The 17,225-nt window shown below is 34.4% G+C and overlaps 1 protein-coding gene across 10 annotated transcripts in view; it reads right to left on the bottom strand.

Annotated features, from left to right (window-relative positions):
• gek (serine/threonine-protein kinase gek) overlaps positions 1-17,225 on the bottom strand; it is a 112,103-nt gene that overhangs the window by 41,181 nt on the left and 53,697 nt on the right. For 8 of the 10 annotated variants that reach the window (XR_014179570.1, XR_014179571.1, XR_014179572.1 and 5 more), the window contains 3 exons: positions 10,143-10,187; positions 4,748-4,959; positions 1,370-1,571 (listed from right to left, as the gene is read on the bottom strand). Coding sequence is in view for 6 of the 10 variants with exons in the window: in XM_081988713.1 (XP_081844839.1) it covers positions 1,370-1,571; positions 4,748-4,959; positions 10,143-10,187 (459 nt within the window). In the remaining 4 variants the exon portion in view is untranslated. The remainder of the gene's footprint in view (positions 1-1,369; positions 1,572-4,747; positions 4,960-10,142; positions 10,188-17,225) is intronic. The other 2 variants (XM_081988714.1, XM_081988716.1) reach the window with 1 other exon arrangement.

Here is a 17,225-nt window from a genome sequence, read left to right as displayed (position 1 = left end):
AAACACAGTTTGAAAGGACAGTCAGGGGCAAAATCGCTTATAAAACCCACTTGAAGTGAGAAAATGACTGTTTTAAGCACAATTTTGGAATCCTCATTAAATGTCCTATCTAATGACATTAAAAACACTACAAAATTTGGTACAGTCAGGGACAAAAGTGGTGTCAAAGTTTGAACTGACAGAAACAGTTTGAAAGTACAGTCAGGGACAAAATAGCTTGTCAAATACACTTGCAGTGAGAAAATGACAGATTTAAGCACATTTTTGGAATTCTCAATAAATTTGCTATTCAATAACCTGAAAAACAAAAGAAAATTTGGTACAGTCAGGGAGAAAAGCGGTGTCAAAGTTTGAATTGCTAGAACACAGTTTGAAGGGACAGTCAGAGATAAAATCAGAGTGTAAAACCCAATTGGAGTGAGAAAATGACTACTTTCAACACATTTTCGGAATCCTCATTAAATTTCCTATCTAATGACATAAAAACCACTACAAAATTTGGTACAGTCAGGGAAAAAAGCAGGGTCAAAGTTTGAACTGCCAAAAACACAGTTTCAAAGGACAGTCAGAGATAAAATCGCCTGTAAAACCCACTTGCAGTGAGAAAATGACTACTTTAAACACATTTTCGGAATCCTTATTAAATTTCCTATCCAATAACGTGAAAAAACACTACAAAATTTGGTACAATCAACGAGAAAAGAAAAAAATATCTGTAGATCACGTGATTGTTTTCAACTATCAAATTCACCTACAAAAGATCACGTGACTATTTTTTGAACTTCGAAGGGAATCTTCACGGTCATTCGACTCATCTTACGGCTGAAATAGCATCCTTGCAGTCACGTGACAATATTTAAAAATTAAAAATGTTGTTTCAAAGTCACGTGTCACGTTTTTAATTATCAAGTTTAGTTGGGAAAGTTTTGCGTGACTATTTTCAAGCGACGAACGGAATCTTGAGTCACTTGACTCTTCTCAAGGTACAACTTGCAATCATGTGACCATTTTGAAGATCGAAATGTTGTTCTGAAGATCACGTGACCATTTTTACGATAGAAAGCAGGATTCGAGTAAAAAAATTCATTTGGATTGTTATTAGATGTTTGGTACAACTACTTAAAAACGATTTTTGAGGTTTTCCGGAAAGTTCCGGAAATTTTCCGAAAAAATTTCCATAAATTTAATTTTTCGGAAATTTTCCTTTCCTGCTTAAAAATAAAGCCCCCGGTAAGGGCTTTTCTGTAACTTAGTAGGGATAGAAATAGAGATTTAAACAAGACTTACAGAAAAAAAAGTAAGTTAAAGGGAGACAAGAAAAGAAATTTCCTTTATGTTCCTATTTTTGATTAAAAAATGCAAAACTTACTCTGATCGGGCGGTACCGGACATACCGGAGGCACGTGCGGACAACAGGACGTGTGACACGTGAAACCGCAAATCTCGCACACCATTCCCTGTCGCATCAATCCCACCATCAACGAGGTACAATGGCTGCACTTGGTCGGACTGGAAAACGTCCTCACCAAAAACTGATGCGCCTTGTGCTTCATAGGCGACTGCGAATCGTGCTACAATAGTAATTTGCACGTTACAAGTCCGGAATATTGCTTATTTTAAAGTACAAGTCCAAATATTTCTCTAAAACTAAGAGGACTCTGATTGTGAATTAGTTTGGCTCAGCCTCAAAATCAAAAAAAAACATAGAAAACCTAACATAAATAGAACTAAAGCGGTCTTTGAAGAATTGATCGCCGCTAGATGGCACCACACATATTGATTGAAGAGCCATCTACTGACTGACAAGGGAATTATAATGTGGCGGGAAATTTAAACGGTTCTCCTTATAATGACGTTCAATTTATGGTACGATTTTGCGACTTTCTTCTGTCCGGTTTGCAACCGGGAATCACACAACTAGCTTTTAAGGAAACACTCACAAAATAGCACAGAAATTACAACCAAACCAATTGTTTCCGTTAGAAATAGAGTTAGGATTTAGAAAAAAAATATTTAAAAAGATTGATCCTGATGCATGACATGACAGTGTTGACACAACTAAAATCTGACTGGCCCTCTTGCGGTCATTTTTCCTAGGCTACTCCATCTCGGTTTAGTGTCAATTTTTAGGTTATCCATGTCCGTTTCTTTCACATCTGACAGTTCCTTGTTGCATCAGAGTAGTTACACGTTGTTTTTGAGTCTATTCGTAGTAAAAATGTTAATTCTTACTTACAGTGCACTCACTACTAAGCTACACAAACTGACACAAATTTTCTGACTCTAAAACACTTTTTCCAAGTGGAAATGCTGATGATTCAATCATTTTGGCAAAACAAAATCAGCGTGGGCCACTTTGACGAACTGGACTGGCTACGGCGTTTAATGACAGACTTGACAGCTGTCAAAACTCGTAAAGTCACAATCAGAAACAGTGCCGCGAAACTTGTTATTTGTAAGTTTGCGGAGTTAAATTTGGTGGTTTATGACGTTGACAGTTATGACAGCGTGGCTTATATTTAGGTGAAACTTGTTGTTAGTCCGAAATTTGACATTTGTCACACTTTGATATATTTCTTTCGTCTCACAGCGGTCAACTGTCAAAATTTATTCAGAACTAACATGTACAACTGAAATTCACAGATTAGTTGTATTTATTTGATAAATCGCATTGTCATTTCTAGTTACAGCTACATAGAGTTACATTTAACCGTTGCGACATTAACATAGACACTTTGAGATGTTGTTTACGTCACCTGACAGCTGTCAGAAATCGCGCAACTGTAATATTGTATTTATAATTCTATGGAACTAAATTTGACAGTTGTGACGTTAGTGACGTGAGTATCAAACACGTCTAGTTAGCATTTTATACTTTCAGGTCACTGGTGAGTGAGTTTGGACAATTATGACAGCTGTCACGTGACGTAAGAAAAGTATTAAAGTGTTCCCTAACGTCACAAGTCTCAAATTTGGCTCCATGGAGCTGTAAACACCATTTACAGTGTCATTTTTCTAAGAAAGATATCTATTTGGTATTTTATACTTTAAATTTACTGGTGAGTGAGTTTTGACAAATATGACAGCTGTCACGTGGCCCAAAAAAGTATTAAAGTGTTCCTTAACGTCATAACTCTCAAATTTAGCTCCATGGAGCTGTAAACACAATTTACAGTGTAATTTCTCTAAGAAAGACATTTAATTGGAATTTTATACTTTCAGGTCACTGATGAGTCAGTTTTGACAATTATGACAGCTGTCACGTGATGCAAACATTGTACTAAAGTGTTCCTTAATGTCAAAAGTCTGAAATTTGGCTCTGTGGAGCTGTAAACACAATTTAGAGTGGAATTTCTCAAAGAACCTCATCTTTTTGGCATTTTATACTTTCGGGTCACTAGTGAGTGAGTTTTGACAGTTATGACAGCTGTCACGTGACGCAAATATAGTTCTAAAGTGTTCCTTAATGTCAAAAATCTCAAATTTGGCTCAATGGAGTTGTAAACATAATTTACAGTGCAACTTCTCAAAGAAACTCATCTATTTAACATTTTATACTTTCATGTCACTGGTGAGTGAGTTTTGACAGATATGACAGCTGTCACGTGAGGTAAACATAGTACTAAAGTGTTCCTTAATGTCAAAAATTTCAAATTTGGCTCTATGGAGCTGTAAACACAATTTACAGTGCAACTCCTCAAAGAAACTCATCTATTTGACATTTTATTCTTTCATGTCACTGGTGAGTGAGTTTTGACAGATATGACAGCTGTCACGTGATGCAAACAAAGTACTAAACTATTTGTTAACGTCAAAACTCTCAAATTTGGCTCCATGGATCTGTAAACACAACTTGCAGTGTAATTTCTCTAAGAAAGACACCTATTCGGCATTTCATACTGTCAAGTCATTGGTTAGGGAATTTTGACAATTATGACAGCTGTCACGTGACGTAAAAATAGCACTGAAGTAGTCCTTAATGTCAAAATTCTCAAATTTGGCTCGGTGGATCTGTAAACACAACTTGCAGTGTAATTTCTCTAAGAAAGACATCTATTCGGCATTTCATACTGTCAAGTCATTAGTTAGGGGGTTTTGACAATTATGACAGCTGTCACGTGACGTAAACATAGTACTAAAGTGTTCCTTAATGTCAAAATTCTCAAATTTGGCTCCATAGAGCTGTAAACACAACTTACAGTGTCACTTCTCTAAGAACGATATCTATTTGGTATTTTATACTTTCAGGTCACTGGTGAGTGAGTTTTGACATTTATGACAGCTGTCACGTGACGCAAGCATAGTACTAAAGTGTTCCTTAATGTCAAAAATCTGAAATTTGGCTCCATAAGGCTGTAAACACAACCTACAGTGTAATTCCTCTAAGAAAGACATCTATTCAACCAGTTCTAAATGTAGTTCAGAAAAGGCCAAGTGAGATTCAGAAAAGGTCAAGCGTAATTCAGAATAAGGAACTACAACTCAGAAACCATAAAACGCAACTCAGAAAAAATCAATTTAAATTCTGAATTGCAATTAACAATTTCTGAATTACAGTTAGAAGTGGTGTAGTAACCATAATGGTTGATGTTTCATTGTAATCTAGCGGTACTTTATCACACTAGTGTGATAAAATATGTAATAAATCAATATCATAATCTATACTGGTCGTAGATAAAAATACAGTATGAAACAAAAGTGTTTTTTCACTGTCCCATCTGTCGGGACAGTCGAAACATTTACTCACCATGCTCACTTCGGACAAATTACTCTTCGAACTGACTATACTGGGAGCACGATTGTCCTCAACGTCGCCATCCTCAGACTCAATAGAGCCGCCCTGATAGAGCTGCGTTTGAGTTGGAGGCACGTTGTCGTACATGTTTTGCATCGATGACGTGTTGGTCTCTTTGAGAAACTGGTCCAGGTAGGACATTTGCGACGAGGGACGTTCCAAAACTAGATCGGTATTGAAAAACGCACGTTAAAACCGGTTTTACGATTAGTTATCTTTCGTGTTGCTGGGTAAGTTATCACTGTACGATTGTTTTACTCAATAGCTAACTGTTAGTTTTAATTAAATTAAATAATTAGCAAATTTGCAGTATTTTTCCTCAATCGCCAGATTGACACATGTCAATCACTTGTCAAGTTCTTGTTGACGCATGTTTTTTTAATGGAAGACCCTGTATTCTAAATCTCTAAATCTCTTTTTTTCTGATTTCAAAAATGTTTTTTTTTTTTTAGGTTAAGTTGGTCGGTCACTTTAAAAAAAATACGTTTTTCTCTTGGTTTTTATGAAAACTGACAGTTTCAGTGATAAATAACAGTCGTTTTGGCTTTTCGCGTTACTACAATTTCAATGTTATCATTGCCACTTTAGCTTTTGGTTAAAACAACAATTTTTAATGAAATTTGACACGTTTTGACGTTTGCAACCATTTTATTACTGTAATTCAATGACAACAGTTTTAGCGTCAAAATGACACTTTTCTCAGACGAAATGACAGATTTTGACACACATATTTTATTGTCGGACCATGTGACTTTGACATTTTTGTTATTTCAGTGTTTTTCAACGTTCTGAGTTTGAAAATTAACTAAACAAACTGATTATAGTCCGGTAAGTCAGTTTTCATAAAATTTGACTGTTTTTCAATGTTTTGACTTTGAAAATTGACTAAACTGACTGATTATAGTCCAGGAAGTCAGTTTCATAAAATTTTACTGTTTTTTAACGTTCTGACTTTGAAAATTGGCTAAACCGACTGCATCTAGTCCAGTAAATCAGTTTTGATGAAATTTTACTGTTTTTCAATGTTTTGACATTGATAATTGACTAAACTGACTGATTATACTCCAGTAAGTCAGTTTTCATGAAATTGTACTGTTTTCCAATGTTCTGACTTTGAAAATTGACTAAGCAGTCAGCTTATAGTCCTGTAAGCCAATTTCCATGAAATTTGACTATTTTTCAACTTTCTGACTTTGAAAATTGACTAAAATGACTGATTATAGTCCTGTAAGCCAATTTCCATGAAATTTGACTGTTTTTCAACTTCGTGACTTTGAAAATTGACTAAAATGACTGATTATAGTCCAGTAAGTCAATTTCCATGAAATTCTACTGTTTTTCAACGTTCTGACTTTAAAAATTGACTAAACTGTATGATTATAGTCCAGTAAGTCAGTTTTCATAAAATTTGACTGTTTTTCAATGTTTTGCCTTTAAAAATTGACTAAACTGTCTGATTATAATCCAGTAAGCCAATTTTCATACAATTTGACTGTTTCTCAACGTTCTAACTTAGAAAAATGACTAAACTGACTGCTTATAATCCAGTAAGTCAGTTTTCATGAAATTTGACTGTTTTTCAGTGTTTTGACTTCAAAAATTTACTAAACTGTCTGATTATAGTCCAGTAAGCCAATTTCCATAAAACGTTACTGTTCTTCAACGTTCTGACTTTGAAAGTTGACTAAACTGACTGATTGTAGTCCAGTAAGCCAATTTCCATGAAATTTTAAAGGTTTTTCAACGTTCTAACTTTGAAAAGCAACTAAACTGACTGCTTATAATCCAATAAGTCAGTTTTCATAAAATTTTACTGTTTTTCAACGTTCTAACTTTGAAAATTGTCTAAACTGACTACTGATTGTAGTCCAGTAAGTCAATTTTCATGAAATTTGACTGTTTTCAATGTTCTAACTTTGATAATTGTCTAAACTGACTGATTATAGTCCAATAAGCCAATTTCCATAAAATTTTACTGTTTTTCAACGTTCTGAGGTTGACAATTGACTGAACTGACTGCTTATAGTCCAGTAAGTCAGTTTTCATAAAATTTGAATGTTTTTCAACGTTCTGACGTTGAAAATTGACTAAACTGACTGCTTATAGTCCAGTAAGTCAGTTTTCATGAAATTTGACTGTTTTTCAGTGTTTTGACTTTGAAAATTGGCTAAACCGACTGCATCTAGTCCAGTAAGTCAATTTTCATAAAATTTTACTGTTTTTCAACGATCTAACTTTAAAAATTGACTAAATTGTCTGATTATAGTCCAGTAAGTCAGTTTTCATGAAATTTGACTGTTTTTCGGTGTTTTGACTTTAAAAATTGACTAAACTGTCTGATTATAGTCCAGTAAGCCAATTTTCATAAAATTTTACTATTTTTCGGTGTTTTGACTTTAAAAATTGACTAAACTGTCTGATTATAGTCCAGTAAGCCAATTTTCATAAAATTTTACTATTTTTTCAACGTTCTAACTTTGAAAATTGACTAAACTGACTGATTATAGTCCAGTAAGTCAGTTTTCATGAAATTTAAGTGTTTTTCTATGTTCTAACTTTGATAATTGTCTAAACTGACTGATTATAGTCCAATAAGCCAATTTCCATGAAATTTTACTGTTTTTCAACGTTTTGAGATTGAAAATTGACTGAACTGACTGCTTATAGTCCAGTAAGTAATTTTTCATAAAATTTGACTGTTTTTCAATGTTCTAACTTTGAAAATTGACTAAACTGACTGATTATAGTCCAGTAAGTCAGTTTTCATGAAATTTGACTGTTTTTCAATGTTCTGACTTTGAAAATTGACTAAACTGACTGATTATAGTCCAGTAAGTCAGTTTTCATGAAATTTAAGTGTTTTTCTATGTTCTAACTTTGATAATTGTCTAAACTGACTGATTATAGTCCAATAAGCCAATTTCCATGAAATTTTACTGTTTTTCAACGTTCTGAGGTTGACAATTGACTGAACTGACTGCTTATAGTCCAGTAAGTCAGTTTTCATAAAATTTGAATGTTTTTCAACGTTCTGACGTTGAAAATTGACTAAACTGACTGCTTATAGTCCAGTAAGTCAGTTTTCATGAAATTTGACTGTTTTTCAGTGTTTTGACTTTGAAAATTGGCTAAACCGACTGCATCTAGTCCAGTAAGTCAATTTTCATAAAATTTTACTGTTTTTCAACGATCTAACTTTAAAAATTGACTAAATTGTCTGATTATAGTCCAGTAAGTCAGTTTTCATGAAATTTGACTGTTTTTCGGTGTTTTGACTTTAAAAATTGACTAAACTGTCTGATTATAGTCCAGTAAGCCAATTTTCATAAAATTTTACTATTTTTTCAACGTTCTAACTTTGAAAATTGACTAAACTGACTGATTATAGTCCAGTAAGTCAGTTTTCATGAAATTTAAGTGTTTTTCTATGTTCTAACTTTGATAATTGTCTAAACTGACTGATTATAGTCCAATAAGCCAATTTCCATGAAATTTTACTGTTTTTCAACGTTTTGAGATTGAAAATTGACTGAACTGACTGCTTATAGTCCAGTAAGTAATTTTTCATAAAATTTGACTGTTTTTCAATGTTCTAACTTTGAAAATTGACTAAACTGACTGATTATAGTCCAGTAAGTCAGTTTTCATGAAATTTGACTGTTTTTCAATGTTCTGACTTTGAAAATTGACTAAACTGACTGATTGTAGTTCAATAAGCCAATTTCCATAAAATTTGACTGTTTTTCAACGTTTTGCCTTTAAAAATTGATTAAACTGACTGATTATAGTCCAGTAAGTCAGTTTTCATAAAATTTAACTGTTTTTCAATGTTTTGACTTTAAAAATTGACTAAACTAACTGCTTATAGTCCAGTAAGCCAATTTTCATAAAATTTTAAAGGTTTTTCAACGTTCTAACTTTGAAAATTGACTAAACTGACTGATTATAGTCCAATAAGCCAATTTCCATGCTATTTTACTGTTTTTCAACGTTCTGACGTTGAAAATTGACTAAACTGACTGATTATAGTCCAGTAAGCCAATTTCCATAAAATTTTAAAGGTTTTTCAACGTTCTGACTTTGAAAATTTACTAAACTGACTGATTATAGTCCAATAAGTCAGTTTTCATGAAATTTTACTGTTTTTCAATGTTCTGACTTTGAAAATTGACTAAACTGACTGATTATAGTCCAGTAAGTCAATTTCCATAAAATGTGACTGTTTTTCAACGTTCTTACTTTGAAAAGCAACTAAACTGACTGCTTTTAGTCGAATAAGTCAGTTTTCATGATATTTGACTTGAAAATTGACCAGAATGATTACAAATAGTCCGCCACGTCGTTTTATGGTATAAAACACTTTCTCAACGTGTTGTGACTTTAAAAATAGACCAGAACGACTGAAACTGGTTGGTTAAGCCAAATTTTCATAAACCTCGACTGATTTTCAACATTTCAGCCATACAAAATGACTGGAATAACTGAAAATTGCTCGCTATACGATGTGATGTAGTTATTACCACTAATATTCTAAATAAGTTGTCAATTTTGACGAAAAAATTATTTTTTGGACCATAACCTCAATAAAACATTTGAAATCAGAAAAAAAAGAGATCTTCTGATGGAGGAAAATACAGGGTGTTCCAAGGTAAACAAAACGTTTGTCCTTCGAATAAGTTTAACAATAATTAATTTTTTTTTCATTTATATTTTTCCTTCTACTGTTCTTCTTTTGGTGGCATTTTGATGGTTTTTTTAGGGCAAAAAAAACAGAAACTTTCACAGACAACACGAAAAATATTTTAAAAAAATTAGACTTGATGAGACAAATACATGAGATGGTAATTAATTTTAGGTATTATTGAATGATGCATTAAAACGACAGTAAACAGCACAGTGGTAACAGAAAAAAAAAACAAGACAAAACACTGGCTTTTTTTCCAACTTTATTATATTTTAAAATAGCCTCATACCGAGTGTTATTTCAGTTATTCTTTAGTAGAATTAATTATAATTCCCGACCAAAACTCCACCATTAATCCCAATAACTGACCTGCGAGAGTCAAACTTGTAGAGTTTCATCTCCTTAGTGGCTTTTACTGTTTAATTAGGTAGGAAAATTTAGAGAGAGTGCTCAACGTGATAATTTTGGTCAGAAAAACTGCGCACAAAACATATTAGCACTCCAAGCAGTACAGGGTGTTTCATTTTCGATTTTTCGTATTTTTTGCACGAGCTAAAGTCCTGCGCTAGCAATCATGAAACACCCTGTATATAACGGGGGTTCTCCTTGCCAAACACATTAAAAATTAGCTCTAGCAAAAACAGTTTTAAAGCTAAAACTAACCCTTGGGTACGTGACGTTTGATGAACGATGAAAGTCCTATACTGGCTGCATGTAATACAAAATTGGTTGTTGGTTAAAAGTAAGAAAATATCAATTGCCCTTGTTGCCTTCAAATAACTTAAAATATACAGTGTGTCCCAGAATTGTCTGGAATTCTAGTTAATTATAGCCCTGAATCTGGTATAGCGTGTCTCAAAATCGATTGTACTAAATAATTTGTTCTTTAGTTTGAACGGAAACTTTGAAAATTCACCGTAAATTCAGTTTTTACGTTACAAGCTTCATTTTGCGCTTTATACCTTCATGAGGCTAATTTTGACAGTTGTGACAGGTGCTTCACACACTCCAAAACCCGAAATTGACGTTAAAAGTGTCAAAATTAGCTTCATGGAGGTATAAATTCCATTTGTCTATCTAGTGACACTTCTAAATGTATCCAGCCAAAATATGTCTTTTATACCTCCATGAGGCTAATTTTGACATTTATAACGTCAATTTAGAATATTGGCGTGTGTGAAGCAATTGTGACAACTGGCAAAATTAAAAAAATTGAGCCCATGGTGATATAAAATCCATTTTTGTATCTAGTGACACTTTTAAATGTATCCAGCCAAAATATGTCTTTTATACCTCCATGAGGCTAATTTTAACAGTTGTGACAACTACTTCACACACGCCGAAACGCTAAATTGACGTTAAAAGTGTCAAAATTAGCTTCCTGGAGGTATCAAATGCATTTTTTGCGTCTAGTGAGATTTCTAAAAATATCCAGCAGAAAATCGCGCTTTATATCTCCATGAAGCTAATTTTGACACTTATAACGTCAATTTAGGGTTTTGGCGTGTGTAAAGCAATTGTGACAACTGTGAAAATTAAAAAATTGAGCCCATGGAGATATCAAATGCATTTTTTGCGTCTAGTGACACTTCTAAATGTATCCAGTCAAACCATGCCTTTTATACCTCCATGAGGCTAATTTTGACAGTTGTGACAACTGCTTTACACACTCCAAAACCCGAAATCGACGTTAAGTGTCAAAATTAGCTTCATGACAACTGTCAAAATTAAAAAATTGAGCCCATGGAGATATCAAATGCATTTTTTGCGTCTAGTGACACTTCTAAATGTATCCAGCCAAAACATGCCTTTTATACCTCCATGAGGCTAATTTTGACAGTTGTGACAACTGCTTCGCACACGTCAAAACCCGAAATTGACGTTAAAAGTGTCAAATTAGCTTCATGGAGGTATAAAATCCATTTTTGTATCTAGTGACACTTCCAAATGTATCCAGTCAAAATATGTCTTTTATACCTCCAAGAGGCTAATTTTGACAGTTGTGACAACTGCTTTACACACTCCAAAACCCGAAATTGACGTTGAAAGTGTCAAATTAGCTTCATGGAGGTATAAAATCCATTTTATGCGTCTAGTGATACTTCTAAAAATATGCAGCAGAAATTCGCGATTTATACCTTCATGAATCTATAATTTGACACTTATAACGTCAATTTAGGATTTCGGCGTGTGTGAAGCAATTGTGACAACTGTCAAAATTAAAAAAAATTGAGCCCATGGAGATATCAAATGCATTTTTTGCGTCTAGTGACACTTCTAAATGTATCCAGCCAAACCATGCCTTTTATACCTCCATGAGGTTAATTTTGACAGTTGTGACAACTGCTTGACACACTCCAAAACCCGAAACTGACGTTAAAAGTGTCAAATTAGCTTCATGGAGGTATAAAATCCATTTTTCTATCTAGTGACACTTCTAAATGTATCCAGCCAAACCATGACTTTTATACCTCCATGAGGCTAATTTTGACAGTTGTGACAACTGCTTCACACACTCCAAAACCCCAAATCGACGTTAAGTGTCAAAATTAGCTTCATGACAACTGTCAAAATTAAAAAATTGAGCCCATGGAGATATCAAATGCATTTTTTGCGTCTAGTGACACTTCTAAATGTATCCAGCCAAAATATGTCTTTTATACCTCCATGAGGCTAATTTTGACAGTTGTGATAACTGCTTCAGACACGCCGAAACCCGAAATTGACGTTAAAAAGTGTCAAAATTAGCTGCATAGAGGTATAAAATCCATTTTTGTATCTAGTGCCACTTCTAATGTATCCAGCCAAAATATGTCTTTTATACCTCCATGAGGCCAATTTTGACAGTTGTGACAACTGCTTCACACCTTACAAATCCCGAAATTGACGTTTAAAGTGTCAAAATTAGCTTCATGGACGTATCAAATGCATTTTTTGCGTCTAGTGAGATTTCTAAAAATATCCAGCAGAAAATTGCACTTTATACCTCCATCAGGCTAATGTGACACTTTTAACGTCAATTTGGGGTTTTGGCGTGTGTGAAGCAATTGTGACAACTGTCAAAATTAAAAAATTGAGCCCATGGAGATATCAAATGCATTTTTTGCGTCTAGTGACACTTCTAAATGTATCCAGTCAAAATATGTCTTTTATACCTCCATGAGGCTAATTTTGACAGTTGTGACAACTGCTTCGCACACGTCAAAACCCGAAATTGACGTTAAAAGTGTCAAATTATAGATTCATGAAGGTATAAAATCCATTTTTGTATCTAGTGACACTTCCAAATGTATCCAGCCAAAACATGTCTTTTATACCTCCATGAGGCTAATTTTGACAGTTGTGACAACTGCTTCACACACTCCAAAACCCGAAATTGACATTAAAAGTGTCAAATTAGCTTCATGGAGGTATAAAATCCATTTTTGCATCTAGTGACGCTCCTAAAAATATCCAGCAAAAAATTGCGTTTAACAGCTCCATGAAGCTAATTTTGACATGCGTCGTGACAGCTGATTGACACCTGAACCCCAAATTGACGTCCAAAGTAGTAAAATTAGTTTTATGAAAGTACAAAATAAATGTTTTTGTATTAAGTTACTTGTTTGAGTCGTTAAAAAATTATTTAATAAGAAAAACCGGTTTAACCACGAATTAACAGTTTGACAGCTGTAACAAACGGTTAATCACTCCTGAAATTGTCAATTTCACCTCTGAACTGTCAAAATTAGCTTCATATGAGTCTAAAGTACATTCTTTGTGTTTAGTGAGGCTCCTGAAGGTTTCCAGTTAAAAACTGCGCCTCATACCTCCATAAAGGTAATTTTGACAGCTGCCCGACACCAAACTATATCTCAAACTGACAGTCCAAGTGTCAAATTTAGTGTCATGGAGGTATAAACTGCATATTTTCTGCTTTGAAACACAGTTTTAGTCTGGGAGTTACGGCCCTGAAATTTGCTGCATAAGCGTTTCGAAAACATTGAAGACAAACCATCTTCAAGGTTTTTCCTTTGAAAGGTCCTCTTTTCCTTTTTATATTAATTATATAACCAGACGATTTAAATCAAAAAAATAGATTTAAACTCTCCTAATAAAACTACTTAAATTGTCACAGTTTCGGCATATTTACTCATCGTCAAGGCTCAGCGTACCAGAGCAGCTGATTCCTGAAGATGGTAGGGAATTTGTCGAAACGCTTTTTGTCAAAATCAAAATTTTGCTAAAAATTTCACACCAAACATTTGGCAACAAGGCATTTCGTATTTACTTTTAGAAAAAAAAAATGAAACTATTATTAGCACAGTTGGTTTTTTTTGTATTTATTTTTCACTAGAGAAAAACTTTAACAACATATTCAGCAACAAAAATCGGGAAAAAACAAATCCGAAATAAAGAAAACATAGTTGAAACTAAGTGTAATACGTATAGTGTGTGTGTGTGTGACAGTTTAGTACTTATACAGGGTGTCCCACGACGAAAGAAAAGTTTTGAAAATTTGGTAAGTTTTCAAAAAAAAGTAGGTACATACTTGCTCATTTTAAATGGAATACCCTGTATATTATTGTATTTTTCAATACTCCTATCAATTTCCGATATTTTTCATGTATCATAACTCATAAACATCCGCAACGGTTTTTGAGATATTGACGTTTGAAAAATGTCATTTTCAAATTTTGACGTGCTCCTAACCAAAATGACGGCGAAAGTTGTGTTCAAAGATCCACGAAGCCAAATTTGAAAATTTTGATATTAAGAAACGCTTTAGTACTGTGTCTGCGTCACGTGACAGCTGTCATAACTGTCAAAACTCACTCGCCAGTGACATGAAAGTATAAAATGGCTACTAGATGGGTTTCTTTGAAGAATTGCACTGTAAGTTGTGTTTATAACTCCATGGAGCCCAATTTGACAGTTGGGACGTTAAGGAACACTTTAATACTATGTTTCCGTCACGTGACAGCTGTCATAACTGTCAAAACTGACTCATCAGTGATCTAAAAGTTTAAAATGCCAAATAGATGAGTTTCTTTGCGGAATTGCAATTTAAGTTGTGTTTACAGCTCCATGGAGTCAAATTTGACAGTTAAGACGTTAGGAAACCCTTTTATATTCTGCTGGCGTCACGTGACAGCTGTCAAAACTGGCAAAACTGACTCACCAGTGACCTAAAGGTTTAAAATGCCAAAAAGATGGGTTTCTTTGAAGAATTGCACTGTAAGTTGTGTTTATAACTCCATGGAGCTCAATTTGACAGTTGGGACGTTAAGGAACACTTTAATACTTTGCTTGCGTCACGTGACAGCTGTCATAACTGTCAAAACTCACTCCACAGTGACATGAAAGTATAAAATGGTAACTAGATGGGTTTCTTTGAAGAATTGCACTGTAAGTTGGGTTTGCAGCTCCATGGATACAAATTTGACAGTTGGGACGTTAAGGAACACTTTAATACTTTGTTTGCGTCACGTGACAGCTGTCATAACTGTCAAAACTGACTCACCAGTGACCTAAAACTTTAAAATGCCAAAAGATGTGTTCCTTTGCGGAATTGCAATGTAAGTTGTGTTTACAGCTCCACGGAGCCAAATTTGACAGTTAAGACGTTAGGGAACCCTTTCATACTTTGCTTGCGTCACGTGACAGCTGTCATAACTGTCAAAACTGACTCACCAGTGACCTAAAAGTTTAAAATGCCAAAAAGATGTGTTCCTTTGCGGAATTGCAATATAAGTTGGAGTTAAGAAGATTTTTGACAGCCGTCAGGTGACGTAAAAACAAATCAAAGCGTCTGTCAATGTCACAACTGGTAAATTTGGCTCTGTGCAGCTATACATACAACTTGCAATGCAATTTATCCAAGAAATACAACTTATCTCCGTACACCAGTTTAATGTGAGCGCTGACAGTTGACAGACGTCAGGTAAGAAACATGTCAAAACGTCTGTGTTGTTCAACAGTTTTACACTTTTTAATAGTTACAACAAGTGCCACCTTACTGTGACGTGTCATAACTGTCAAATTTAACGTCTTAAACTGTCATTTAACGTTACAGCTGCTAAATTTATCTCCCCCAAAAATTACAAATAACCGTTTGCGCCGTGATTGTTGTGACTGTTTAATGAGTTTTGACAGCTGTCATTATAAGTTATTATAGTTCAGTAGCGTGGGACGTTGCCAAACTGAATCAAGAAATTGGCGACGTTGATTTGATGAAATATGTATACCAGGTGTCCAAGAGCACCCTGGACATAGGAGATTAACATGGGAAAACGGTTTTGAATTTTTTGCGCCTGTACGGTTGATTTGATCGGAAGATCGTAATAATGAAAGTTGTAGTACGTATCACGGACTAGTTTTCTGTATTTTTTTCGGATCTCTAACTTGAGCCCTTTCGTCGTAAAACACGAACAAAAATGAGAAAATTTAAACTTTTGGCCTGCACTGTATAGGAGGTTGTCGGGCAACGAGTAAACAAATCATTGTTGCTGGTACGGTTGCTCGACAACCGCTTATACAGTGCAGGTAAAAAGTTGAAATTTGCGCATTTTTGCTCGTGTTTTACGACGAAAGGGCTCAAGTTAGAGATCCGAAAAAAATACAGAAAACTAGTCCGTGATAGGTACTACAACTTTCATTAATACGATTTTTCAATCAAATCAACCGTACAGGCGCAAAAAAATTAAAACCGTTTTCCCATGTTAATCTCCTATGTCCAGGGTGCTCTTGGACACCTGGTATATAGGTGTTTTAAAGTCTTGAAATTGACATTTTGTTCGGTTTGCAGTAGAAAAAAAATTGAAAATTCTGAGATTTTTGTAAAAGTACAACAATACATTTTTCATGGAGAAAATTACCTTGGATTTACCTAGTTATGATACGTTATGAAATTGATAGGACTTTACTGGAAATTACCAAATTTTCAAAACTTTCTTTTCGGTTTTATCGGGGACACCCTGTGTATGGTTCCACCCTGACCATTTAGGCTAGACACCTCTCACTTTGAACCGAAAAATACAAAATACCCGTAACTTATTCCGCAAACACCAAGAGGATTTGCTTTTTCACCCAGATAATAAAATTCCTTGTAAAATTGTTTAAAAACAGCTCCCACACTTAAAAAAAACGTACACAGCTTGACTCACTTTTCGTTAGTGTTCTCTCCCACAGTGCAAGTCTGAGCAAAAAGACCTGCGCAATCGACAAAAATGAAATTTTTCCACGCTTCTCTGTGCTCAAACTCGACTGAAAGCAAGGCTAAGTTTTACTTTTTATCGGTCAACCATAGAATCGCAGGTAGATCAACATAATGCCCCAGAAGCACGAGGTGATACCGATGACCAAAGGCAGTTGCTTGAACCACGAACCGACTGCGTGACCACAATTGAATTAATTAAATTCATTAGTGATGGGCGAAAATTTACCGGTAAAGTAAATTTATGTTAAAATAATCAATTTTACAGAACATACTACATAAACTAATTATGTCATCTAATGACAATTTAAGATACTCAGATAGACGGTAATTATTATTCGAGTGTGCTTATGTCTTTCCATTGTTTTATGTCAGTAAAATAAAGTTGTATAAAATCTAATAAAAAAGTATCTTCAATCTCTTTGACCAGTTCATAAAGGGATAAAGGAAGCTGTAGAAATTAACAGGTTATGGGCCCAGTCCAGGAAAACCGGAAAAGTAAGCAGTAATTATCCTGTTGTGAAACGTATTTTGAAAACCTGAAGGATAAG

Source organism: Ips typographus, linkage group LG10 (assembly GCF_016097725.1).
Source record: "Ips typographus isolate SLU linkage group LG10, UJ_Ityp_2.0, whole genome shotgun sequence".
NCBI classification, from domain to species: domain Eukaryota; kingdom Metazoa; phylum Arthropoda; class Insecta; order Coleoptera; family Curculionidae; genus Ips; species Ips typographus.
The sequence above is the reverse complement of the archived record's forward strand: the minus strand, read 5'-3'. Positions and strand labels throughout refer to the sequence as shown.